The sequence below is a fragment of the Esox lucius genome, chromosome 2 (assembly GCF_011004845.1).
Source record: "Esox lucius isolate fEsoLuc1 chromosome 2, fEsoLuc1.pri, whole genome shotgun sequence".
NCBI classification, from domain to species: domain Eukaryota; kingdom Metazoa; phylum Chordata; class Actinopteri; order Esociformes; family Esocidae; genus Esox; species Esox lucius.
Window position 1 is genome coordinate 12,645,079 of NC_047570.1, and position 22,461 is coordinate 12,667,539.

Here is a 22,461-nt window from a genome sequence, read left to right on the forward strand (position 1 = left end):
GCACGCCGCGGCTGTGGGTGTTGCCAGTGTCTGATTGGCTGATGCTTGCCTCATCTCTACTCTAACATTCTAAAGCTAGTGTGATGGGGTTTCTCTCTCCCCAGAGCACACAAGCTATATATAGACTGATTGTGAAGAACCGGATTAGGCATTTTTCACAACAGTTTTCTCTCATTTTCTTTTTTTGCAGAAGGTTTTGTGAATGTTGTCCCAGCAGAGTAATGGGAATTGGAATTAATTATTATTAAGACATTACAAGATTTAGGAAATAATAAATATATAATTTCAAATATATTACAGTTGAGTATGCAAAAAGTGTAGATAATACAAAGCAGTGGAGAAACAGTTCTCTAATCTATCTCTGTATTCTTCTCAGGCTTATTGCAATAGTCATATCTGAAATATGATGAGTTGGTTATGTCATAGGAAAGCTTGTGGTGTCGTGTCATCTCCTCTGTGTGAGAAACCAGTGTGGAGCCTGTCTGTGGTCAGCTGATAGCAAGCAGCCTGTTGTTTGTGGAATCTGGAGTGGTGATATACAGCCTTATAAACAAGGCTGTTTAAATCCTAAATGCTGAATTGATAGAAATAAATGAATGGTTTTCTTTTTGTATGTATACTTTTAATAGATATGTTATTTTTATATATGTTTTGTGTCTGTTATATATCTCTTTATGCAAATATACATTATATACAGCTGCTGCTGTCCTAACCAGAAAGTCATTGAGTCTTGCTCACTCACCTCTGTTAGCTTTTCCAGATGACCTAGCTGCCTAACAGAGTCAGTAGAGCGGGATGAAACCAGGAAATCCCTGCTGACATCCCAGGTGATACTGGCCAGGTTGCCTCACCCACGGGGCTTCCCAGCCTCTCGTCACCCTGCCGCACATTCAGGACCCAGACTGTGGTGGCCCGATCAGTGTTCCAGTCAGGACTCTGACCCAGACTGTGGTGGCCCGATCGGTTTTCCAGTCAGGACTCTGACCCAGACTGTGGTGGCCCGATCGGTTTTCCAGTCAGGACTCTGACCCAGACTGTGGTGGCCCGATCGGTTTTCCAGTCAGGACTCTGACCCAGACTGTGGTGGCCCGATCGATGTTCCAGTCAGGACTCTGACCCAGATTGTGGTGGCCCGATTGATGTCCCAGTCAGGACTCGGACCCAGACTGTGGTGGCCCGATTGGTTTCCAAGACGCCGGTGACTGGTTAATAGTGGTGATACGGCCCCTCAGCGGTTGCTGGTACATCACCAATGTACCACAGTTAATGACTACGCAGGAACTCTGCCTTAAGAACGGCCCTTAGCCACGGTATATTGGTCAAACACCACAAACCCCCAGGTGGCTTACTGGTTAGTTATGGGACACCAGGCAGCCGGAGGTCTGCACCCAGCCCAGGGCACCGGGCTCGTCTCCGGGTTGTTGCTGTTCTGTTGTGACATGCTTGCATGAGGCCAATGTTTTGAGTTTTGCCATTTGTAATCCCACCCGCCGGCATTTGGAGACAGGCTGTAGTTCATGCTGGGCCGTGGGCAAATGGATAAACTGACAGAACCGTGAATTTCACAATAGGAACTAGCAAGAACCTGCGGTGGAAAATGGGCACATCAGTGTTCTCCTAACCAGCTATATGTACCTCCTAGTCACTTCTCTGTTTGGGCTCAAGTTACTGTGAATGGCCAGTTCAGTTGCTCGCAGTGGCTTGTTGCCTCCTGCTTCTTATACACTGTATGTATGAACAGGCATACAATCCCATCTCACACACCGCTACACACACCGGCACAAAGGTGTTTCCTTCACAGATGGTTTGACCCGATCACATCTGATCAGATAAACACAACCGGCCTGGTGCACTGGAATCACTCTGCTGCCCTGAAGCCCTTCCACTGTAGAGCATTAGTGTGTATATGACATGAATTTGGGCCCTGCAGTGTAATGGGGAGAAAGAGAGAAACAACATGGCCAATGTAGAGCAGTGTCCAGGGAGCAGAGACTGTCAAGAAGACACAGTTGTAGAAAAAATCAGCCCAAGGCCTACATGGTTTGATTGGGAACACAGGTGCAAGAGTGTGTGTATGTTGATTGACCTGGAGGATTTCCCTTCAGGGAAGTGTCATTGTGCGATAGAAAGGAAGTGCTCCTCACCTGTCAATACAGAACCATTGCAATTAGTTGTTGGATAAGGGCAGCTTTTGCTTCGCTTTAAACCTCTGGTAACATGCTGCAGAATTAATTTCATTTAGACAATGCATCAAAATGATTTGTGTATGAAGCATTAGCCTGCCAGTATTCATTATCTATTTAGGGGTTCTGGTCCATTATGGTTATGTATTGGAGTGAATACGTCACGTTTTGGCAGAGTTGTTGCTGGGCAGACCTGATTGCCAGGTTTCTTCCCCTGTCACATCCTTTAAATAACTTTAATAATATATCGTACCCATCCATTACTGCTGTGGGCTTTTAGGGAATGTATGACCAAACAAACACTGCCTTATGTAAACTCACTGAATTATACATTCTGTTTTTTGGGCTTCATGTGATTTGGGATAGGAAGCACTATAACATGTTATATTATTAGAACTGTCTTCATTGGAGCTGCAAATGGAATGATGGTCCTGTAATTAGGGTTCACCTAATTACACCTTTTATTAGTGAGTGGTTAAGGCAGGTGTTTGCTGAAGCTGTCTGGTAGACCTGTGGTAAATCGCTCTACAGACAGACAGACAGGAAGGGCCAGATCCTAGTTAGACAGAGGGATGAGTGTTCTAAACAGTCTCAGTATGAGTGGGGTGGAGGGGACAGTTAGTGTGTTCAGTTGTCTCTGTGTTAATGTGTACATAACAGGATCACATGTCCTCGGCCTATGTCGACTGAGTGTCTGATGTTCATGTTGGGCTGCCATGACACCCCAGGAACTGTGGGCCTGGACTCAGAAGTTTAGAACAGAACCACAAACCCAGTCTACTCTATCATGTTCATGCTCTGTTTTTAAGCAGAATAAAAGGAGATGTGTTGTCGAGCGCCATTGTATTATTCTGACATGATGGCATTGTGTAATATTTATACAGTGTGCTGCATCATGTAGGCTAGATATTTTTATACGTAACTCTGTGTTTGGCTGTATGGTTTTGCCCTGTTCACTGTAATTCTGCTATGTTTTGAATATGACGTTTCCAAGGAGCTTTTCTCCATCCAGGGTGTTTCCTCTCCAAGCTGAAACTATTCCTTACTAACAGGAAGGGGACTCAACTTCCTGTGGGTTAATCCTGCTCTTGGTAGCTTCCTGTTCCACACAATCACCAACACACAGTAACTGACCTAATGTTCTTCACAGATTTTACCTCAAAGTAACATTCACTTTAAAGTTACCCATTTATTGTATTTCAGATGTGTGTTTCTACATGTACTAGGGGACAGTATGACATTTACTTGATTTACAACAGACCAGTGTTACTGTTGACAGAACAAGGCCCTGCTGGATGTATTCTCTGACACGCCTTTTTTGGATTGTATAGGGGGATGGTGGCTTATTATGGACTACATTACATCATCAGTGATTAAGGAGAAGCACAGAACAAAAACAAACAAATAAACGTCTCCCCCCTGTGTTTCCTGTTCGACCTGGCTAACTTGCTTAGTGTTTTCCAAACTAGGTGTTGCAATCCCAGAATTGGTCATCTGATTTAAAAATGTGATCTTGAGAAACAAGAAAGTAACTTTTATTTATGAACATTAGTTAAAACACAGTAGAAATTTGTTGTTGAATACATACATTTTTTTTATGTGGTGGATCCCAAAATAAAGATCAGAATGGGGTCAGGGGATTGAAAAGAAAGGTACCCTCATCTTAAGATGGCAGGCGTTTAGAAAGCCCCTGCAAATAGATCTCCCACACTGGCCTTGATGAGAGTAGGAAAATAGGAGTTGTTTTTGTTTGGTCTCCAACCAATCTAGTAATTGATCCAGACGCGGAGGGTTTAAATGGACTTTTGCCTTGTTAACATGCAATAGTGGATGTCTCATCAGTTGCTCTCTTCCCCTTTGTTCTGAAATCCAGAACTTCTGTTTGACCGATGATGTGACAATCTGATATAACCTCATCCCTTGGTATAGTCAAGTCACTGATGATGACAATCTGATATAACCTCATCCCTTGGTATAGTCAAGTCACTGATGATGACAATCTGATATAACCTCATCCCTTGGTATAGTCAAGTCACTGATGATGACAATCTGATATAACCTCATCCCTTGGTATAGTCAAGTCACTGATGATGACAATCTGATATAACCTCATCCCTTGGTATAGTCAAGTCACTGATGATGACAATCTGATATAACCTCATCCCTTGGTATAGTCAAGTCACTGATGATGACAATCTGATATAACCTCATCCCTTGGTATAGTCAAGTCACTGATGATGACAATCTGATATAACCTCATCCCTTGGTATAGTCAAGTCACTGATGATGACAATCTGATATTACCTCATCCCCTGGTAGAGTCAAGTCACTGATGATGACAATCTGATATAACCTCATCCCCTGGTAGAGTCAAGTCACTGTCTCCTTCACATGTGTTTGTTGTTTGTTCGTCAGCATCACTAGTGGTGTGGGGATCCAGTCATAATGGAACAATATCTCCTGTTTGTGAGTTGATTAAAGTTCAGTAATTCAAGGGAAAAATACATTTACGGAGTAATAAATTACAAAAAGCTATGCCAAGTTTGGCTGTTGCTCCATCTGAATGTGGTTGGGAATGATGTGCTGAACACAAAGCTTTTAAGCCAAATATAGCTGGCGTAGTTAGCTACTGTAGGCTTCTCCATCCAAGAAAGGCACTGTTATGAGTTGATGGATAACAGCTTCAGGTACTTAAGCCACGTCTGGTGTGTCTACCAGTATGAACAGACTTAGGTTAAATAATGTAACTAAGGTTTTTACTTTATTTGTATTTCAAACATCCAGTTACGTGGATACTATTTTAATAATAAAATCATGTCCAATGCACGTCCCTACCACATACATGCTCACATACACTACATCACACCTAACTGCAATTCGAGTCCAAAACGTAACCCCTAAGCCTAAATCAGCCTGATTATGAGAACCAGACAAAATGTCATTTTTTCCATGATTTACTATACCTGTGAGGACTTAGGTTACATATAGTAACTATAGTGAAACAAGTACACGCTCTTGGGACCATCATTAGACGGCGCTCAGGATAAAGAGCTTGTTATAGACCTAATCACTCCAACGGAGAGAGCATAAAAGAGCCCCAGTCCTCTTTGTGAAACCTGTCTGCTGCAGGTTATTTCTGGCCTGTCAGTAGTATGGCCAACACACTGTTATGTTGTTGAGTTTAGCCTTTGAGGCCTGAGAGCCTGTGAAAGCTCAATAACACAAAGAGTCCTTTTTACCACAGATCAAGGCCCGGCTGGACACTGGACTGCCCACTCCTGTCTGCCCTTTGTTTTTCAACACAGGGCCTCTATGGCCACGGCTCAAGCCTGAATCAGTGTGAAACATATATAAATATATAAATCAACTCATTGTTTTATGAAACTGTTTGAATTTGGGATTGGATAATGACCATGTTGGTGTTCCTTGTTGCATTTCTTATCAGTTAAATGTTAATATCTAGGTTTTACTGAAAGGAATTTGCTTTGGTCCTATGGTACAGGGCTTAATATCCCTGTAACCGATTCCATCAGATTGCTGGCCTATTGTTAGCATATGCTACATGGGTCAAAGACTGGAATGCTGACCTGTTAGAAATAATATTTACAGTGTTCAACCATTTTTCATGTGGCTAGGATGGAAGAATTATATAATCTTACCTTTCCAAAAGCTGTTAAGGGATGAATGATTTTGTTCATTCAGTTGTTAACAAGTTGTTTACCCTTTTACGTACCTTTCTGGCTGTTCCAAGGTCGGCCATATCCAGTCAGAAAATATGATCAAAGAGGGTTCATTATTGGGGCATGGATGGCAGGAGCTTCAGTCACTAAAACCCCTTACCTGGCTAGTGTTTCAATAAGAACAATGACTGAATTTATGGGAAAGACATCAGTAAGTAGGATTGGAAATTGCAGTCGAATGCTCAACCCTACTGAACACCAAATGTTTTGGAATATATTTTGGAAGGATGGTGTTCCATCCCTCCAGTAGTGTTCCAGAGACTCATAGAATCTAGGCTAAGGGACATTGTGTTTCAGTAAGGTGTTACTGCCAGAACTATTTTTTCCTTTGTCTCCCATCTATATATTAAAACTAAATTTATCCGAAGGACTGAAAATATCTGCTTTATTCCCACATAGGCCCGCCAAATAGTTATTTCAGAAAACGATCTCTAATTTAAAGCATTGAGAGTGGTCTGTGTTGGAAGAAGGCACTTTTCAAAATGTGCTCTCTGTCTTTCGCTAATTTGTGTGCCTTTATTTTTTAAATAGATTATTCTTTTGGCATAAGCATTACCTATGGGATGTCTTATAGTAGGTTAGAATAATTACATGAATGGCCATCCAGAGCAGCGGATGGCCTTTCATGTAAAAGTTTAAAATAACTTTTCATCACTTCAAACACCAGTCAGGTGTTTGATACAATCCATTCCAACTGTGATTAATATCTTCCTGCTTGCTTTAATACAATCCTAACCAGTCCCAAGCCACGTAAAATAAAAGTAACTGATCGCGTACCATCATTAAATACGTTGTAATATAGGCTACTTGAACAGCAGAAGTTCAGTTGGAGCTCAAACCGCATGGAGAAGAGATGAAAACTCAAATAACCTATGTTGAACCTACTGCAAAGCAGAGCGTATGTGATATATTACCTGATGTCTTATTTTATCAATATAATTTTGGGTACTGTGCGTATTTCATATATTGTTTCGCTCATCCAAGATCAGGCTACCATGCCTGATACCATACCATGCCTGATCCAAGATCTGCATGGAAAAGTTCAGTCTCGCTAGCAATTACTCAATTTTTATGATTATTTCAAGGAAGTTAGAAGATACTATTAAGCCTATTACTCGCTAATAAGCTGTTTAAACGGCCAGTGGTCAAAAGCAATACAGTTCATAGACCCTATGTTGGCGGTTAACTTAATAAGAAACGCTAGTCAGTTTAACACAATCCTCAGTGGAATCTAGCAACTTCTGAATGCTGTGGTGTAGTGGTTAAAGATGGCGCCTCTCATGTGGAAGACCTAAGTTCGAATCTATGGAGAGCAAAAACGTTTATTAATTATTTCTGGTAGATTCCATGATTCTCTTGTCTTTTCACTTTGTGAAAAGTTTAGTTATCGTCACCTTTATTGATAGTTACTGTATAAATGTCATTCATGAATGAAAGAAAAAAGTATGTTGTTTTGCCATGAAAGAAAAAATACCTTCTTATGCCATGAAATGAAATCGCTTTGGCAGACTTGCTAGCATTTGCTCAATTCTTATGACTATTCCAGTAAGTTAGTAGATACTGGTAAAGCTTATTACTGGCTAATGCGTTGTTAAAACGGCCATTGGCAAACGGCATACATAGACGCTATTTGAGGTGGAGGTAAACTTAGTAAGAAACGTTAGTCAGTTTAACTGTATCAATGTCATTCACAAATGGCCAATTAACTATTAAAACGGCCAGTGGCAAAAGAGGATTTATTCAGGATATACAGATGCCGGGTGTCTGTATAGACAAGGCTATACTGACAGCAGGCAAATGTACAGCTCCATGGTGTAGTGGTTAACGACACAGCCTTTCACGTGGGCAACACTTTCTATTGCGGACTGGCTGAAATAGGCTTGCCTTGTTTCTTGTTATACTACAACCCCATATCTGAAAAGGTTGTGAGGCTGCGTAAAATGTAAATAAAAACAGAATGCAATGATGTGCAAATTATTTAAACCCTATATTCAATAGAGAATAGCACAAAGGCAACATATTAAATGTTGAAACTGAGACATTTTATTGTTTCTTGAAAAATGTCCACTTTGAATTTGATACCGGCAACAACTTTCAAAAAAGTTTTGGCCCTCAGGTGGCGCTGCATTTAAAACAGACACGATTCTGTAGTGGAAATCATTGCATGGGCTCAGGAAGTTAAAACTCTACCATGCAAAAAAGAAACCATATATAAACAAGATCCAGAACCGTTACTGCCTTTGCTGGGCCCGAGCTCATTTAAGATGGACTGAGGCAAAGTGGAAAACTGTCCTGTGGTCTGACAAATCAAAATCTAAAATTATTTTGGGAATCATGGACTAAAGAGGAGAGGGACCATCCAGCTTGTTGTTATCAGCGCACAGTTCAAAAGCGTCTGTGATGGTATGGGGGTGCATTAGTGCACATGGCATGGGTTACTTGCATATCTGTGCAGGCACCATTAATGTTGAACAATAAAAAAAGTCTTTGGAGCAATGTATGCTCCCATCCAGACAATGTCTTTTTCAGGAAAGGCCTTGCTTATTTCATCAAGAAAATGCCAAACCACATTCTGCACCTATTACAACAGCATACCTCCCTAGTAAAATAATCTGGGTGCTAAACTGGCCTACCTGCAGTCCAGACCTGTCACCCACAAATATGACAAAGTAGCCTCCGAACTGTTGAGCCGCTGAATGGGAATGCATTTCACTTTCAAACCTAGAGCAATTGGTCTCCTCAGTTCTCAAACGCCTACAGAGTGCAACACAATGGTAAATGTGCCCCTGTCCCAAATTTTTTGGAACAATGTTGCTGCCATTAAATTCAAATGGGCATGTATTTTTCCAAAAACAATAACATTTCTCAGTTTCAACATTGTATATTTTGTCTTTGTACTAATTTCAATTAAATACAGGGATGATTTGCACATCATTGCATTCTATCTCTCTTTACATTTTACACAGCATTTCAAATTTAATTTGGGAACAGGTTGTTCGAATTCGAGTGATTCAGTTGGTCAAGAAAGGCAAAAATAAAAAAGACTGTATATCCAATTGGACATATACAGCGTATTCCAATCCATCTACAGTATACATGAAGGGCACCAATGGGAATGGCGAAACAAGGGAATAGACCACTGGCGTGTTGCCCTGCCGGTCACTCATTGGGCTGCAGTCTTGTGCACATGGAAGGGTTGAGTTTAAATAGTAAAACACTGTGTGGTCAGATCAGGACTGGTTTTCTGCAGCGTTCTCTCTGTAAACAGACGCCGTTCTACACACACTCACACTTCACGTCAAGCCGTTTAATTGCTGCTGCAGATTGAGGTGATTAATTAAAAAGAGAATCCCGTCAGACGAGCGAGGGATGGCCATGCGTAGCCGCGCTGGAGTGAACAGTTCTGAGTGCTCCTCTCTTCTCACTCTTCTGTGTCTCACCCTGTGACTCACCTCCCTGACCCAGAGGCCGGCCGTTAACCCATAAGGCTTGTGGCCTCGTGACTCATATGGACAGTCACGCCCTAACAACGCCTTAAGGTTCTTTCCAGTCCAGCTACAATGGCCTCTCCCTGAATCACCGCAGCAATGCCTGGAAAAACCAGGACAGGGGAGGAGGGAGGAAAACAATGGACGGGATTCTTCGGCATGACGAACGTGTGCGCGGTCTTCTGACATCTGCGTCCACAGCTGGAAGAGTGTTGGTCTGTTGGTTAGGGGAAGCCGCTCACTGTGAGCCGTATTCCTGAGGTGATCAGACGTTTGTGGTTGTGGGTCCTTGGATACTCTACTGGTAGTGGTCTGTGTGTATATGGCATCCATGGATCCAGAGGTCTTCATCGGATTGTCTGGCCACAGCTGTGTTCTCGGGTCTCCAGTGTTCAGTGTGGATGTTATTTGCCGTCTTCCATGCTCCTCTTACGGCGCCCCTTAACATGTTTTCCACTGCCTGAAAATGTTTCTGCTCACCCAAGAAATCATCTTTGTGTCTCAGCTTCTGGGCACCTCACCAAATTGGGGGACCTTATACACAGCACCTCTGTGTGGGGGAGAGGAGAAATGATTAGTGGTAATGATTACGATGGGGATGGAGGGGAGGGTTTATCATGATGCTGTTAGACCTGCTCGTTTCCCCCCTTGTTCTTCTCTATATTTAGCTCAGCACTGCTCAGAACCAAGTGCTTGTTCTGAGCCATGTTAGGCCCAGGGACAGATGGATGGATGAAGGGAGGGGACTGTCTGTCTGGTCTCTGGTGCTTCCTTGGTGGTTTAACTGTTTCCTTAATCCTTTTTGGCAGACGGTGCTAGTGGACAGTTAGACCTCCATTAGAAAGGCTCAAACCAACCTCAACATGTATAGCTTACAATGGTTGAACTGGATTCCATACAGGATCGAATAAGACCTGGCTGCCTGCTTAGGTGCAGTGTGGATTTATTATGTTTTGATGTTTGCTGAATACATTTTTACATGGGAATGTTTGCACTTAAATGCTAATAAGCCCATTTTGGGTCTGTCTATCATCCAGAGATGCAGGTATACAGAACCTATATTGGTGAAGGTGGTGTGTGTTTGTGGTAACTGGCACAGTGGTGTGCGGTGCGCTCAGTAACTGCGTGGTATAATGGTCGTCAGGCTGTCTCCCTGGCTCTGCCAGCCTGCCCGCAGGGTGCCCATTAGAGCTGTGCCCTCAAGGCAGTGAGCCTCCTCTCCTCTCAGCATGAAACCCAGACCATTACAGTGCTCTGCAAATGGAGAGAGCACATGATAGGCTTTTAAAACACCGGCTGAGTTTTGAGTTATCCAGCCACCCAGAGACACTCAGGTCTAACACAACTTAAATCTTTCTCCTACACTTATGAAGAAAACTCTGTCTATTTTGTTCTACATTGGCACTACTTGACCTCCTGTTGACTTTTGCCCTGGTTTTGAGTACTCTATCTCAGTGTTTCTCTGTCTTGTCTTACAGGGTGCAGCAATGGAGGAAACCGTTATATGGGAACAGCACACAGTGACCCTTCACAGGGTAAGTATTTACCTCTGTCTCTCTGTCCTCATCCCTCTTTTCTCCGCCCTCATCCCTCTTTTCTCTGCCCTCATCCCTCTTTTCTCCGCCCTCATCCCTTTTCTATCTGTCCTAATCCCAATGCTCTCCATCCTAATCCCTTTTCTCTCACTCCTCATCCCTCTCTCACTCCTCATCCCTGTCTCTCTGCCCTATTCCGTCTGAGCCCTGGGCAGTCCAGCTGCGGGTCAGGAAGTGTGCTCATAGAACACACAATAGGCCCAGTTGACAGATGTCAGGAAGCTGCAGTGAGGAAGACAGCCCTGTTGCATCCCCTTCCTGTGTGTTCCTCTCCTCGTTGGCAACAAATCCCAATGTGTTTTAAGACCTCAAGGAATGAATTACTTCAACAATGCATTATCCTGTTATTCTTTTACCTATTGGATTTCACAATTTTCAACCAAAGGTGTTAGCTGAAAGAATTGACAGTTAACTGACCATTGCACAGCGTAACATTTATGTCTATATAGTCACATGATGCTGTTGTTGTGAAGTAGGTGTTCAGACTACACTCCATTATAGTAATCTAATTAGCAGCCGCTTCATCAAGGTTTCCCAGAGTCCTGAGGAGGGTGTGATTCACAGTCGCTGAGTGGGCTGTGGTTGTAAGATTACGGCGTCACATGGCTGGTTACCATGCTGTTTCCACTGAAGAACTGGTGACAAACAGCTCTTCTAACAGGAGTGGAATCATGACCTCTGCCCAGCCTGGATAATTAACCCCCTGACACACAGGACGACTGTTTAAACTAGCTGCCTCATAACTGCAGTGGTTAGCATATCATTACCTGTTTAGTGTAACACCTCTCAATGACATAGACTTACAGGTGAAAGGTTGTCGACTCAATGGTAAACTGGGGCCATATAATGGCTGGCATCTGTCTGTGAGGTGAAGTGAACACCCATGGGCATTGTTACACCGTGTAATGACACCCTGTGAGTTGGCAGCTCTCAGGAGACTAGGAGTCAGTATAGAGTCAGGACGGTCAGACAGGCTGAGACACTAAACAGCTCTCAGGAGACTAGGAGTCAGTATGGAGTCAGGACGGTCAGACAGGCTGAGACACTAAACAGCTCTCAGGAGACTAGGAGTCAGTATAGAGTCAGGACGGTCAGACAGGCAGTGATAATAAACAACTGAGACTGTCTGTCTGAAGATTGGAAACATCTGAGAGTGGTGCACTGTGGTTGGGCTAAATACCAGTAGGTGTGTTTTGTTTATAGACTAGGTGTGTTTTGTTTAGCCTGCGTTCGATGCGATAACACTTAAAAATATTGATCCTTCAAACCTCCCATTACAGGGAACACATCCCAATGAAAGGTTGTCTCATGTCTTCCAGGTGATGGTTCCCTGAACTAAACGGTTTCACATGAAGCCCTGAATTAGACTGTTTCACATGAAGCCCTAAAGAAGGCTGTGAGACATAACGTGTTTCTTCTCCCACTTTTAAGGAAGTGAAGTTTCCTGTGTCATTCACTACCATGTACCGTGTACATGCAAAACTCATGCAAAAATCCCCAAAAGATGAAATGAATGTAACTGTCTGTTCTCCCAGATCTCATTTGCGTTGACTGGGTTTTGGTCTGTGTGTTGTGTACAGGCTCCGGGGTTCGGGTTCGGTATTGCCATTTCAGGTGGCCGGGACAACCCTCACTTCCAGAGCGGCGAGACGTCCATCGTGATCTCTGATGTGCTGAAGGGAGGCCCAGCTGAAGGACTCTTAGCGTAAGTGGAGATAAATCACTACCAAATGATTTTCCGCACTGTACCAGTTTTAACCCGGGTCACCAGGTGCTTGCCCAAAATGCCAGTGCTGTGATCTTGATTTGAGAGGCATCAGCAAAGATCCTGGACTGTGGTTGAACCTCTCTGTATATCTTGCAGGGAAAATGACCGCGTGGTGATGGTCAACGCCGTGTCCATGGACAATGTTGAACACGCGTATGCCGTGCAGCAGCTTCGGAAGAGTGGGAAGAATGCTAAAATAGTGAGTTGTTTCCACAGGGGAATGACGTACAGCACGGTTATGGTCCAACATTCTTAGCTGTTTTGTACTTAGACTTCACGAAGGTCGTTTGAGGCGGTTAAGAATGCCCTTTTCCTCTCCCCACAGACAATCCGAAGAAAACGGAAGGTTCAGATCCCAGCATCTCGGCCGGGGGACAGAGAGACTATGTCAGAGCATGAGGAGGATGACACTGATGAAGACGATGGTTACGAGCAGCACAGCGGCCGCAGTGGGCCCACAAGCGCTTATGCGGGGGCTAGCGGGGGTACGACCGGCCGGCCGACGAACGACAGAGAGCGGGAACGCAGCAACAGCAGCCGGAGGGAACACAGTGCCTCGAGAGAGAGGAGCATATCGCCTCGCTCTGGCCGATCCCAAGCCTCTTCGGTACCGTCACGGCCCTCCAAAGTCACCCTCGTCAAGTCCCGCAAGAATGAAGGTGGGAATCATTGACTACATCTCATGAAGCTGGTTGAGAGAATGCAAAGAGTGTGCAAAGATCTCATCAAGGCAAAGGGCGGCTACTTTGAAGAATCTAATATATAAAATGTATTTTGATTTGTTTAACACTTTATTCTTTTGGTTTCTGCATGATTCCATATGTGGTATTTCATAGTTTTGATGTCTTCACTGTTGTTCTACAATGTGGAATATAGTAAAACCTGAATAAGTAGGTGTGTCCAAGGTAATGACTGGTACAAAGTTTATATATATCAGTCAGTTCTATATGAGGGGGAGGAGTTTTAATGACTGCCTTGTCACTGACTCACTCTTTGTTTTAATATGACACACCAAACGTATCTTTATATCCTTTTTAACAGCCCTATGGTTTCAAGGTGCGGTACTGTGCTGAGTGCTAATGTGGTTCTGTTGTTGTCGTTCAAAGCAGAGTACGGTCTACGTTTGGCCAGCCACATTTTTGTGAAGGATATCTCCCCAGAGAGCCTGGCAGCGCGAGACGGAAACATCCAGGAGGGGGACGTGGTCCTGAAGGTGAGAGACGGGGAGATGACCATGCCTAATGCTTAGAGACAAGGACCTGGAGTCCCAAGTTCACCGGTTCAAATCCCAGACTGAACAGAAACATGGCAGAGTGAAACTCGCCTCATCTCAGTGTGTTCAGAATGCGTTCTGGTTGGTATGTCTTAATACTGGAACGTTGCAAGGTTCCTCTGCGTTAAAGCGGGGTGTAACATACTGAACATTACCATCAGACTAACCTCACCAACAGAACACACCCAGTTTCACCATGACAACTCTTCTACTGTTTGCTTGTGTCGTTGTGCCCTCAGAGAAGCCTGTGCTTCCAAATATACAGTGAATTAGTATTCCTCTCAGACATTTCACTGGGACAGGCATTCCAGGCATTCCATCACTTTCTTTTGTTCCTGACTAGTCATTGGCTGAAGGGAAAGATTTACCTTATCACCAGAATGTACACCCTGGATTAATTCCAACTGTTTAGTCCTTTAGTTGTGGACACCATAAAAGAGGACGTTGTGTGAGTTGAGACTTTGAAATATTCAGACAACAACTAGTGCTTTTTTTTTATGGCTACTAAATTTAAGTGATAAGTTCAATACTGAAACCAACCATTCATTTGTTGAACGCTGTTTTTATGCCATGTATGACAGCGTGACATCCGCGATTAAACTGTTATAAGCGATCCTTCCTTAACGTGCCTGTTTTTCTGTGTTTCTCAGATCAATGGCACAGTGACAGAGAACCTGTCCTTAATAGATGCTAAGAAGCTGATCGAGAGGTCAAAAGGCAAGTTAAAGATGGTGGTGCAGAGAGACGAGAGAGCCACGCTGTTAAACATTCCGGACATGGATGACAGCATTCCCTCTGGCAACAACTCAGACCGAGACGGTGAGACGAACCCTTCACCAGCTAATTCATGTTCAACAACCGTATTGATTCAGAGCATGACATGGCATGATATTTTTTGGGCGCCATTTTGCAGAGATATTTGAAAAGGAGGATCATTTTCTTCTGATGTCTTTTTAAGTTAAACTTTGTATGGCTCAGTCGCTGTATTAAACGCCACTGTATTCGAACAGACATTTCAGAAATTCATTCGCTGACATCCGACCATTCCAATCGATCCCACGATCGAGCACGGGGCAGTCGATCCCGCTCCCCTGTCCATTCTGACCCCCCCTCAGATCCCTGCCGGAACTCACCACGGCAGATCAGCAATGGCAGGTAAGACACACACACACACACACACACACAGTCACCTGCCATTATAACATCTTAATGGAACACCCAGCTGTCGTAAATATCAGTCAAGCTTTCTTGCTACCAAACTTCAAACGAAGCTTCCCCACACTGGTACAGCATAATGAGACAGAAGTGGTCACTTAGTGGTCACTGTTAATCCCCGGGGCATCTTCAGTGCAATATATAAATCAGTAGACATTGGGATGAATAAAACATAAACATATCCCTCTGGAATAAGCCTGGCAGTCCCATAATGACATGCCGGGGTCATAGGTCACAAAGAGCCGGAGGATATCGATCCTTTTCCACGTAGTTGAGATTCCACTTGGCCAGTGCCCATACTGTAGCTCCCCGTACAGTCTCCCTGTATAGAATGTTCTTCTAGCTCCTGGTGAGCCAGAGGAAACCCTGCCTACTCCCCGCCATCAGCCTGGAACGGACCAAACTAACTCACAGCAATGACTGATATTAGACAATATCTGAACAGTTTACTACGTGTGTCTCTTCCTTCCGATTCCAACTCATCTAAATGTCCCTTTCTTTTCCTCTGTTGCGTCATTTTCTCCTATCCATCATCTCAGTCGGAGGCTGAAGTAAATCTGCGTGGAGAGCATTAGAAAGATAACAGTCTTTGACACACAGTAGTGGCTTGCCTGCCTAGCTGCCTGAGTAGATAGTCTGCAGACCCCTAGATGAGTCCATGAGGTGCTCTGACGGAGGGAGGCTTGACAGCGGGTCTCTGATTGGCCAAGGGCTCAGCGCTGTAAGCCGGCCTGAATGTTCTGTTGACGCCGGAGGGGCTGGAGGGAGGGATGGGAAGGCTGATGACCCATCACGTGGCCTGGCCCTCTGCTGTATCGCAGAAGTTAAACAGCCTGGGGACGGACGATGGCTCGGGTGAAGCCTCGTCTCTCCGGCTAACACTTCAGACCCTGAGAGGAATTCTGGATGTGAGAAACACAAAACCGCTCATGTCAATTGTTTTGCTTCCAAGCAAGTTGTTCCAGGAACCAGAATCCTGCAGTCAGAACCCTGTGGTCAGATCCCCACGGTCAGAACACAGTGGTCAGATCCCCACGGTCAGAACACAGTGGTCAGATCCCCACGGTCAGAACACAGTGGTCAGATCCCCACGGTCAGAACCCCGGGGTCCAAAGGTGTCTGGTTGTATTTTGAATCACAGTGAACCGTTCTCGCTGCAGCTCCCTGTAGTTGCCAAGCGCTTTGTGTTTTTGTGTTGTCTTCAGATCCCTACTGACGCTGGGCTGTAGTCCGTTGCTGTAGACATCTTGGTATGTTGACAGAAATGCAGATAAGCAGCTGTATCCATACAGTACATCTGATATCGTGAACTGACAGCCAGTTGGTGGGTAGTGGCCCGGGTCTCCTCTCTACCCCTGGTCAAAACCCCAAGCTGTGTCACATCCTATGGAATCAGATGGCAATTAAAAAACACATGGAAAGCTACATACCCACAGGAGGCAGTGGAGAAAATGGTGCAATGACATTTCTGACGCTGTCATCAGAGGGTTGGATTAATACCTGGTTAAATAGTTACTAGGAATCTGGAGGAATGATTTGTTTGTGATTTACAGCTGCCTGTTTGTCTCTGAGACACTCCAGCAACCAACTGCTATGAATCAGTCCCAGTCTAACTGTCAACACTGAATAAGAATCTTGTCTCAATGCAGGAATGCAGGGAGATTCTTACAGAGAGTTCTTCCACTGTAAGTGTCCCAATGTTTCAAAACAACCCTGCCAGAGAGTAGAGTTTAGGCTAGTACCTAGTTGGTTTGTCTCAGTCATGTTTCCCAGTGTTAGCCTTTAGGTTTGGAATATCTAATTGGTGTTTGTTTGGACATGGCCATTAAGTAAAATAAATACTATTCATGTGCCTTCTGTTGCTATGACTAGAGAACTTGGTTAGATTTTTGGTCCCTTTATCCTAGGCCTCTCTAAGTCATAGACTTTCTGAATGTCAAGCAAGAGGGACTCGAATTTTGGTAAATGAGTGTCAGCAGGGCGGGGGATTGGCTTCACCCAGACCCACTATGTATTAGCCATGCACCATGCAGGAGTCAGCACAGTATGCATTAGCTATGCAGGAATTTGACACACTTCCCACAGAGATTTGCCCCAGAGCCAGATGGTTCACGTCATTCCATGCATTTCCCTTGTCCTTGTGAGAAACATCCCATAATATGTTGTGTATCTATGTGGGGGTAGGTCTATTGTGGATCTGTAAAAGATTTAATTGAATTTCAGCTGCAGTCTTTTAAGCATCCTGCATTTGTTTTGGGGGATTTCCATCCAATTGTAAAGTAACAACGTAGATAAGCACTTGTGGCATTTTATAAAAGTGAATAAAATATATTCATAAAAGCATACCTTTCTCTCTCCATTTCCCCATGGTGTCCTTAAAATTAAGCCACATGAGGAAATCGGAAACGGTTGGCAGTTGCATGGTCCTCGAATGTTGATGTGTTAAGAAAAGGAGAGAAGAGAGTGGGAGTTTATGTGTGGCCTCTTAACACCATTCTGAGATTTAGGAGTCCCTATCTGCCTGACTGGCAAAGAAACAGTTGGACAAGCCAGGAGTCCCTCACTGACTGGCAAAGAAACAGACCGGCTATGAGTCCCTCACTGACTGACAAAGGAACGGATAGGCCAGGAGTCCCTCACTGACTGGCAAAGAAACAGACAGGCTAGGAGTCCCTCACTGACTGGCAAAGAAACAGACCGGCTAGGAGTCCCTCACTGACTGACAAAGAAACAGACCGGCTAGGAGTCCTTCACTGACTGACAAAGAAACAGACAGGCTAGGAGTCCTTCACTGACTGACAAAGAAACAGACAGGCTAGGAGTCCCTCACTGACTGACAAAGAAACGGATAGGCCAGGAGTCTCTCACTGACTGACTGACAGACAAAGAAACAGACCGGCTAGGAGTCCCTCACTGACTGACAAAGAAACAGACAGGCTAGGAGTCCCTCACTGACTGGCAAAGAAACAGACCGGCTAGGAGTCCCTCACTGACTGACAAAGAAACAGACAGGCTAGGAGTCCTTCACTGACTGACAAAGAAACAGACAGGCTAGGAGTCCCTCACTGACTGACAAAGAAACGGATAGGCCAGGAGTCTCTCACTGACTGACTGACAGACAAAGAAACAGACCGGCTAGGAGTCCCTCACTGACTGACAAAGAAGCAGACAGGCTAGGAGTCCCTCACTGACTGACAAAGAAACAGACAGGCTAGGAATCCCTCACTGACTGACAAAGAAACAGACAGGCTAGGAATCCCTCACTGACTGACAAAGAAACAGACAGGCTAGGAGTCCCTCACTGACTGACTGACTGACTGACTGACAAAGAAACAGACAGGCCAGGAGTCCCTCACTGACTGACTGACAAAGAAACAGACAGACCCTTAAAGCTATGTTTTTGCATTCCTTATGAAGTTGAATAATTGTTACATTTCTCAATATTGGGCTGCGGTGTAGCCTACCTTTCCCTTCATCCTGTGCTACATGCTGCTGAATACTGTCTGGAGAGCTGTGCTAACCCCAGGCCATGTGATCAGGCTGGAATTCACCCATTGTTCTGAGAAACAGCCCAGTGGCGCTGAGTGGTTGGGGCTTCAAAGCTGGGGCAGAGAGTGTTCCTCTGACCTGTTTTCTCCCCCTCAAAACGCACAGCATTCACACATTTGATGTGGACACTCAGTGCCTGGATTCTGTGAACTGGGACTGGCGCTGCTGATCTTGTTCGGTTCGGTCCACGAGGGGAACGGCTCATCTGTCAGAACAATGTTATTTCATAGAGCTGGCCTTCTGATCGTATCGCATCCAGCTCTCGATCACAGCATTCAGACTAAATGTCTGCTTCTACATGACTCAGTCGGTGTTTGAGCTGTCCGTGTGGTTGTCGGAAAGGCTGAAGGAGTCCAGATCTGTTGCTGATCCGCTCAGTGGGAAGTGAATCCGAGGTGAACCTGAGGCCAGCAGAGAATAGGTCAGACCCTATAGAGCAAGACGGCTGCATGTAACGGCTGCTGAGCTTATTATTGTTATTTACTCCAAGTCCTCATTAAATCCATACTGTTCCCCCTGAAGTACGCTCAAACACCCATTACCGATGTCAGTAAAATGGTTAATAAACCATCTGTGTGTTGCAACATCCCAGGGCTTAAACAACAGGTCCTTAGTGTTATTCTCCACCAGTCTGTAGTAAGCTTTGTTGTTAGTGCCATAGAACAAACACGCCTGGATTCATAATGAACTGTTTGTTTTTCCAGCCACAGGAGTCGAGATGAGGAGAGGATTTCCAAGCCCGGGGCAGTGTCCACCCCTGTTAAAGGGTCCAAGGAGACCCTTGTCATGGCCATCAGCGACCAGCCACTGGCCCGTGAGGACAAACTGCCCCCGCTGCCAGGTCAGTCTGAGCCCAACCCCCACAGCACAACCTGGCTGAACCGAAACAGGCCTGGACCTCCTCCATAGCATGCTGCTCTCCCTGTCTGATTCCAGACAACCTCCTCCCAGGAATGGAATGTTCTTCGATCACATACTTCAGAAAGCCTAACTCACAGTGTTCTCGCTTATTCTTTTAGGGTTACATAATTTCCACCTATTCGCATCTAATCATGTCTGCGATTATGTGTTCTCTTTTACTAGGGCTTTAAAAATATTGTTTTTTATTCACAGGAAATGGAAAATAAAACGAAGCGTACATTTCATTCAGTGTTTCTTGAACATAAAGCAGACACTTAATAGCCTAATGTTTTGGAGATCCTATAGGTATTACTAACAGGAGTGGAGGTGAAGCTAGTCGGTCTATAATCTCATCCCTAGGCTATTAACACAGCACATGTAAGCCTTGAACACCTTGCATTTGAAGTGGGCCTTGTGGGAGGGTCTTTACTAAGTACATGTTCTGTCATTTAATTTTAGTGAATAACAACATTGTGATGCGGGGTTCAAGGCACGACTGGCTGTGTGTACTCTCAAAGACTTTCCCAGTGACTTACGAAGAAAGAAAAATGCCTTGTTTTCCAGCTACTTAATTACCAGTGACATAGCTTACCAGCTCAAATGAATGACCTCACTGAGAAAAAAAGACTACCCCCTCAAAAATGTGGTTATTTGTGAATCACTGGACGGGGAATCCAATAAAACACCATCTCTTTATTGTCAAGAGATTAGACAGATTGGCCAAATCATCCCCTTTGATCGTTTTACCTACCGATGTATTTTGCTGTTAAGCATGTTCAAGTCAACACGCATTACGAATGCAAACCCCTTGTCATTTAACCAGATTGTTTTTAGTGTAACGTTAGCTAGCTAACTAGTTAAGGTTATTACCAACCAAATTACACAGGTGTAAGCCATGGATGACAATGGATGAAGGTGTTTAGTGTAGCTAATACAGTGGCGCAGCAGTTCTGAGAGCAGCAAATGCACACCCACCCTATTCGGCCGCACTCAACCACCGTTTCCACAAATAGGTGTGTGCTTACTGGTATGTGTTAACGCTGTCAGACCACATGTGACCGTGTGTATGTGTGTGTGTGTTGGTCTCGTAGAACCCAAGCCCGTGTACGCCCAGCCCGGCCAGCCTGATGTGGACCTGCCAGTCAGTCCCTCTGACGCCCCGGTGCCAAGCGCTGGTCATGATGACAGCATCCTCCGGTAACCTGCCGCTATAACCGTGCTGTCGTTACCATGCTAGTGTTGCGGCGTTGGCACCGTGTTGGCAGCTGAATTGGAATTGCTAACTTGTCTGACTGCGTGTGTGCGTGCCGTGCGTTCCCTCCCCGTGCAGGCCCAGTATGAAGCTGGTGAAGTTTAGGAAGGGGGAGAGTGTCGGCCTGAGGCTGGCTGGAGGGAACGACGTGGGCATCTTTGTAGCCGGAGTCTTAGAGGACAGTCCAGCTGCCCGGGAAGGCCTGGAGGAAGGAGACCAGATTCTCAGGGTGAGATGTCCAAGAAATTGACAAATCTTTTATTTTATTTTTTCTGCGGTTCTCTATGTTGCATCACTTAAATATTTTTGGTCTACAGGCCATTGTAAAGTTGTATTTTGAAAGTGTGTAGGATGTGTGTGGTTTGTGAATATTTCTCTTCCACAGTGTATAGTGTTGAAGGGTGATTACTGTCACCTCAGCTGTTCTAGTAAAAGTCTGATCACTGCCAACACGTATTTGGAAATACTGTGGAACTATGACCCTGTGTTACTGGTCATAGTGGTGTTGGATACAAGACGGTAATTACTGTGAATCAGACTGAGGTCAATGCCTGGCTCTTCTCTCTGTCGAAACCATGCTTTTGTTCACTCTGAACCCGTCAATAGAGGCTGTTGTTGTCCTTCTCGAAGCCTGTCCATAGTATTGGACTCCAGGGAAACATTGTTCATAGAAGCCCCCTCTGATATCAGACTTGGATTCGTTTAATCGTGTTTGTTACTAGCTACACATTTTATTGAAACACTCCATGCTTTGTGTTCCTCCCACACCACAGTAAAGGTCACAATGGTATGTGTGGAGGACCAGCCCCTCCCCTGTTCTAACCTCCCTTTCTGTTACACAAACACATCTCTGCCCTGTAACCCAGCTGGGTCTGGGCGATGTGGTCGAAAATCACATTACTGTATAGATATTTTGGAAGGTATTGGTTGATATCACTGTATATTTATACCTTCATTTAATTGCAATAAAAACATGCTTAAGGAGTTCAAGACTCTAGGATGTTTCTGCTCTCTGTGCCGCCCTTCCCTGACATAATGTTTTTCCCCAGGCCCTTGAAGTGTGGCTAGTTGAGAGAAATGCTTGACGTCTCTTCTGAGGAAGAGAACAGTTGTTTTCTCATGTGTTGCTGGTTGAACCGCTGCCCGTGCAGCAGTCTAAATAAACACTGTGTTGTGCTGAGGACAGCAGGGGTGGAGGGGGGAATCCACTGGGCTGAACCACGTTTATAGTAGCTTTCCCTCCCTGTAGGTAAACAACGTAGACTTCGCCAACATTATCCGAGAGGAGGCTGTGCTGTTCCTTCTTGACCTCCCGAGGGGTGAGGAGGTCACCATTCTGGCCCAGAAGAAGAAGGATGGTGAGTAGGATGAGGGAAGGACCGATGTGAGGGGGCCTGGTTGATTAATGCACAGTAGTATCTGGGGTTGATTGAGTGTAGGTTTTTTAGCACAAAAACCAGCCTTTTAAGCTGTCAACTCTACATTGTCTTTAATTGTA

General features: G+C 44.7%; 1 protein-coding gene across 14 annotated transcripts in view; it reads left to right on the forward strand.

Annotated features, from left to right (window-relative positions):
• tjp1a (tight junction protein 1a) overlaps positions 1-22,461 on the forward strand; it is a 134,094-nt gene that overhangs the window by 92,290 nt on the left and 19,343 nt on the right. For 9 of the 14 annotated variants that reach the window (XM_020053859.2, XM_020053848.2, XM_020053826.2 and 6 more), the window contains 11 exons: positions 10,890-10,946; positions 12,587-12,711; positions 12,871-12,973; positions 13,100-13,433; positions 13,881-13,987; positions 14,698-14,866; positions 15,058-15,202; positions 19,516-19,652; positions 20,803-20,908; positions 21,042-21,192; positions 22,213-22,321. In XM_020053859.2, coding sequence (XP_019909418.2) covers positions 10,890-10,946; positions 12,587-12,711; positions 12,871-12,973; positions 13,100-13,433; positions 13,881-13,987; positions 14,698-14,866; positions 15,058-15,202; positions 19,516-19,652; positions 20,803-20,908; positions 21,042-21,192; positions 22,213-22,321 — 1,543 coding nt within the window. The remainder of the gene's footprint in view (positions 1-10,889; positions 10,947-12,586; positions 12,712-12,870; positions 12,974-13,099; positions 13,434-13,880; positions 13,988-14,697; positions 14,867-15,057; positions 15,203-19,515; positions 19,653-20,802; positions 20,909-21,041; positions 21,193-22,212; positions 22,322-22,461) is intronic. The other 5 variants (XM_020053832.2, XM_020053840.2, XM_029114588.2 and 2 more) reach the window with 1 other exon arrangement.